The 4,556-nt window shown below is 70.9% G+C and overlaps 2 protein-coding genes across 2 annotated transcripts; one reads left to right on the forward strand and one right to left on the reverse strand.

Moving 5' to 3' along the window:
• Positions 1-260: 260 nt before the first annotated feature.
• On the forward strand, positions 261-2,447 carry MNEG_2425 (hypothetical protein; the record flags this gene model as incomplete). Its single annotated transcript, XM_014049103.1, has 6 exons — positions 261-279; positions 441-671; positions 860-1,237; positions 1,494-1,693; positions 1,934-2,030; positions 2,242-2,447. 6 exons carry the CDS (start codon positions 261-263, stop codon positions 2,445-2,447), a joined length of 1,131 nt encoding a protein of 376 aa, XP_013904557.1.
• Positions 2,448-3,014: 567 nt separating this feature from the next.
• Positions 3,015-4,116, reverse strand: MNEG_2426 (hypothetical protein; the record flags this gene model as incomplete). The annotated part of the gene is made up of 2 exons (XM_014049104.1): positions 3,015-3,680; positions 3,946-4,116. 2 exons carry the CDS (start codon positions 4,114-4,116, stop codon positions 3,015-3,017), a joined length of 837 nt encoding a protein of 278 aa, XP_013904558.1.
• Positions 4,117-4,556: the final 440 nt, after the last annotated feature.

The raw sequence follows: 4,556 nt of genomic DNA on the forward strand, positions 1-4,556 counted from the left end.
GCCATTCCTTGAAGATAACTTTCGTATGTGTTGAAACGCAGTGCCTCCTGCACTCCGGGTGGTGTGGCTTGTCACGTCAGCAAACGGAACCACATAGGGGCGTCGAGCGGCCAAGTCAAACACATACAGGTTAAGCTCAGCTCTCCAAGCAACTTTCACCACACGGCACGATGGGGAAGGTGCAGCGCACTCCAAACATGCAGAAACAACACGGAACAGACTCTGAAGAGGAAGCCCCTGGCAGCCAAGAGGCGCTAGCGATGGCTCTAGCGGCTCGTGGTGAGCTAATTATAATTGCTGCGCAGCAGCGTTGCTTTTGCCGCTCGCCATTGTCGTTCGCCGGCCGCCGGTGCTTGGCAGCACCGGCAGCACTGCTGCACTGCTGCGGCACAATAGCACAACCAGCGCCACAACGTCATGCTGGCCGCGTATCACCACAGGCGAGGCCTTCATGACCATGTTTGATGACTACGATCCAGAGCGCGAGGCCAAGCGGCAGCGAAGGGCGCAGGCAGCGCAACAAAAGGAGCAGCGTCACCAGCAGCAGCAGCAGCTGCGGCAGCAGGAGCAGCAGCAGCAAGGGCAAAGGGACACTGGCGGCGGCAGCGGCCGAGCAGAAGCTGACCTGGATAGCCTCGCACAGAGCTCAGGCCGCGGCGGCCGCAGCGAAGGTGCGTCCCTGTACTGAGCCGCAGCGTGACTCTCGCTGTGTGCCTGAAACGCAGGTGCCCAACAACCTGAAGAGCGCCCCCCTTACCCGGCGGCCCAGCGCCTGAGCGCTGCGCTCGTCCGGCAGTGGGGCAACTATTGAATTGGCTGCAACCCTTTTTCCGCCTGCTCGCCCCGCCGTGTGCCGCAGGGGATGCCGGCGGCGCCGCGGGCCCCGGGCCGTCCTCGATCGAGCAGCTGCTGAGCAGCGGCCGCAAGGGCCTCGGGGCCATCCGGCGCGGCGGCGCGGCCGCCGCGGGCAAGGGCAAGCGCGAGAGGCAGCAGCAGCAATCGCAGCAGCCGCAACAGCAGCAGCAGCAGCCCGCCTCCGCGCAGCGCGGGGCGGAGGCGGAGGCGGGGCGGCGGGCGCGCAAGGCTTTCATGTCGTCCAAGGCTGCAAAGGTCTTCGATGAGGAGGGGGTGGTGCTGGGCGGCGGCGGCGGGAGCGGTGGGGCCGGCGCGGGGGATGGCGAGGGCGACGTGTCCAAGGAGGACTTTCAGAGGATGGCCCGGGAGGTGGAGGCGCTGGGTGAGGCCCGGAGGGAGGGGTGCCCTTTTGGCGGTTGGGCGGGGGGAGGGGAGGGCAGGGGATGCTGGTGGTTATGATGGGGTGCCGTTTGCACGGCTGCCGCGTTCCGGCCCGTCGCGAGGGGGCGGGCCGCGGCAGCCCTTGCCTGCTGGGCGGCTTTGTGGGCCGCGCGGCGGCGCGCCGTCGCCACTGCCGCCGTCGGGGGTCCCCCCTGTATGAAGCCGCCCACCCTTCTGCCCCTGTGCCCGCCCGGCAGGCGCGACCGCCCTGGACAAGCGGTCCCTGAAGTCGTGGCGGGCCGCCATGCTGAAGCGAATCGGGGCGTCCGCAGAGAAGGCGCCCCACGCGCCGGCCCACATATTTCAGGGCATGGCCAAGGCGCGTGCCCCCCGCGCCGCCGCGCCGTCTCCCGCCGCCCGTCCCTTGCTGAGCAGCGCGCTGGCCGCCGCCGGAAGCGTCGACGCCTGGCCGCCGCTGGCCGCGAGCTTCGGCCGCTTGCCCCGCCAGTTTGGGTGCCCAGGTGCCTGCTGCTTGTTGCTCGGTGCACCACGGGGCGTGTGCTTGTTCGTCTCTGATGTTCCGCTGTGCAAGCCCCCTCCCCTTCACCAGCAACTTAATGCAACGCCCCAGTGGCTCCCAACCCCCTGGCTTAAGCACACGCACAAACACACATACACACACAAACCGATTGCCCAGGCGGCCAAGGAGCGCGAGCGCAAGGCGCTAGAGGAGGCCGTCGCCGCGGGCATGGCCAGCGTGAAGGGGCGCGGGAAGAAGCTGCGCGCTGCCGCGGGTGAGCCTGCCTCCTTGGCACTGCCGCCCGGGGTGGCCCTGGCCTGCTGGGCCCAGGATGGCGGACGGGGTGTCCTGACCAGTCGCATTCCTGCCTGGGTGCAGGAATGCTGTTTCCTTCTATCTGAAGCTGGATATTTGGTCCCCAACTGCAAATGTGAGTACCAACGTACGATGCGCCCCTCCTGTGCCCCTCCCCTGCCCGCCCGCAGCCAAGCAGCGCGACAAGGGCCTGATGGAGGCGGGCGGCGCCTTCAAGAACGGCGTGCTGCGCGCAGACCGGCTGATGCGGGACGAGAAGAGCCGCGGGGGCGGCGGTGGCGGCAGGGGTGGAGGGAGAGGCGGCGGCGGTGGTGGCGGGAGGGGCAGCGGAGGCGTCCGGAAGGGGGGCGGCAAGGGCGGCAAGAAGCGGCGGTGAGCTGCAGTGGCCACCTGTAACTGCTGTGTACGCGCTGTGCGGGCGCCTGTGGCCGTGAGACAGTGCTTTACCCGGTCATGGTGCAACAGCATGGGGCGGGCCAGGGTGCGGCCCCCCCTCTAGTATTTCAATGCAAAGCAGTGCGTTGTGGCGCAAGCGCCAGTGTCAGCAGCGGGACCCAGGCCTTAACCAGTAAAGGGCCGTCAAGATGTGTGGCCGCCCCGCAAAACCTAAAAACGCCGCTGCTGCGTGCAGCGCCGGCTGCGGCTCCCCCACCCGACGAGTTTTGTGTGCGGGTCCCTCGATTCAACTGCACCACGGCAAGGACAACCCAAGGGGGGGGGATTGCCACATTGCCACATGCGCCGCGTGCCTGGGAGCAGTGTGTACCCCTTGCCCTCCCTGCGTGGAGCGCGGCACGCGCCGCGACCAACGCGCCAGGCGCGGCTGCTGAGCACGCCCTCCATGAGCGGCGGCGGCAGTCCCCCAACGGGCGGGCATAGGCGGCGTGCGAGGGCGCCTGCCCGCCCGCCAACGCGGACAGGACCGGCGCCCCGGCCCAGCGCCTCACGCCCTGAACGTGCCACCCCTGCGGCTGGACGTCGGCGCGCGGCCCGCGCCGCCGGCCGCGGCGCCGCCCTGCCTCCGCGCCGCGCCCGGCGCGTGCGTATCCAGCGACCCGCCGGTGCTGCCGCCGGACAGCGCCGCAAACGGCAAACCGTGGTCCCCGCCGCCGGCGCCGCCAGCGTTGTGCGGCGCCGCGGCGGCGCCTTCGGCGCGCGACGCGACCGCGCGGCGCGCGAGCGTGCGCGTGGATATTGCCGGCGCGGGGGACACCACGGCCACCACCTTGGCGAGGATGCGGGCCTCCACGTGCGCGCCGGCTACGGCCGCGGCGGACGGCGACCCGCACGAAGCGAACGAGCGCGGCGTGCTGCACGCGCCGCGCGGCGAGCCCGTCGCGCCGCCGACGCCGTCCGCCCCCAGGCCCTGCCGCGCGAGCCGCTCCCGGCGCTTGCGCTCGACCGACGCCGGCGGCGGCGTGACCATGCCGTCCGCGGGCGGCTGGTCGGCGCGCGTCGTGTCGTCGCCGCCGCCGCTGACGCCCTCGGAGGAGGCGCCGCCGGAGCGCGACGCAGGGCTGCCGGCCGCGGCGGCGCCGTCCTGGCCCCAGCGCTGCACCTCCTCGACCGTCTTGCGGCGCGCCACATCGATGGCGGCCTCAAACGCCTCCTGCTCGTCATTTTGTTGTGGTGTTAGGAGTGCGTGAGCGTGATTGTTGCAGGAATGCGCCATGGCTAGGGCCTGGTCAGGTCCATCTGCCTGGCTTCTGGCATCCGGCCGGGCCTGCAGCTTTGCATGCTCAGCCGACATGCGCCCACGGTCCTGCTGCACTGCACATAGCGGAGCTTGCTCGCACCCACCCTGCGGCCCACAGCCCGCGGCCCAACCCTGCCCACGCGAGCGCCCCGCCCCAAGCCCACGCCCGCCCGCCCACCTTCCCGGCCGCGTCATACACTGTGCCCTCCTCCGCCCCACGCCCGCGGCCCCCCAGCCGCATGCTCCTGGCGCCGATCGGCGTGCTGAACAGCACGCTGCCCGCCAGGCTGCCCGGCTGCACCTTGTCAAGGGGTGCGCGCTCCGCGGTGCCCTCCAGGTTGCGCTCCATGGCCAGGGGCACGCGCGCGCGCACGGCGAGGTATCTGCGCGGGCACGCGCCGACAGGGGGCAGTGGGACGACAGGGGGCAGTTTTAGCGGGGCAGTGCGTGGTGTTTCCACTTCCTAGCCGTGCAAGGTGCGCCGCGGGCCACACCCAACGACCGCAAACCGTGCGCTTGTGCGCGCCGGCGCACCGTCCTGCCTTGACACACACAACCTTCAACGGCCATCCCCCCTCCTACCCCCACGCCGCCCACAGCAACCCCCACACCGCCCTTGCAGCGCCCCCCCCCCCTCATCCCCCCCACCTGACGCACTGCTCCAGCTGGAACTTGTCGCGCAGCAGCAGGGTGCACTCGTGGCGCAGCTCCTCCAGCTCCTGGGGGGTGGGGGTGGGTGGGTTGGAGGCGGTTGCCGGGTCAGTTGCGAAGTGCCGAGAGGTCGGCGGG

This window comes from Monoraphidium neglectum (genome assembly GCF_000611645.1).
Source record: "Monoraphidium neglectum strain SAG 48.87 unplaced genomic scaffold scaffold00274, whole genome shotgun sequence".
Taxonomy (NCBI): Eukaryota; Viridiplantae; Chlorophyta; class Chlorophyceae; order Sphaeropleales; family Selenastraceae; genus Monoraphidium; species Monoraphidium neglectum.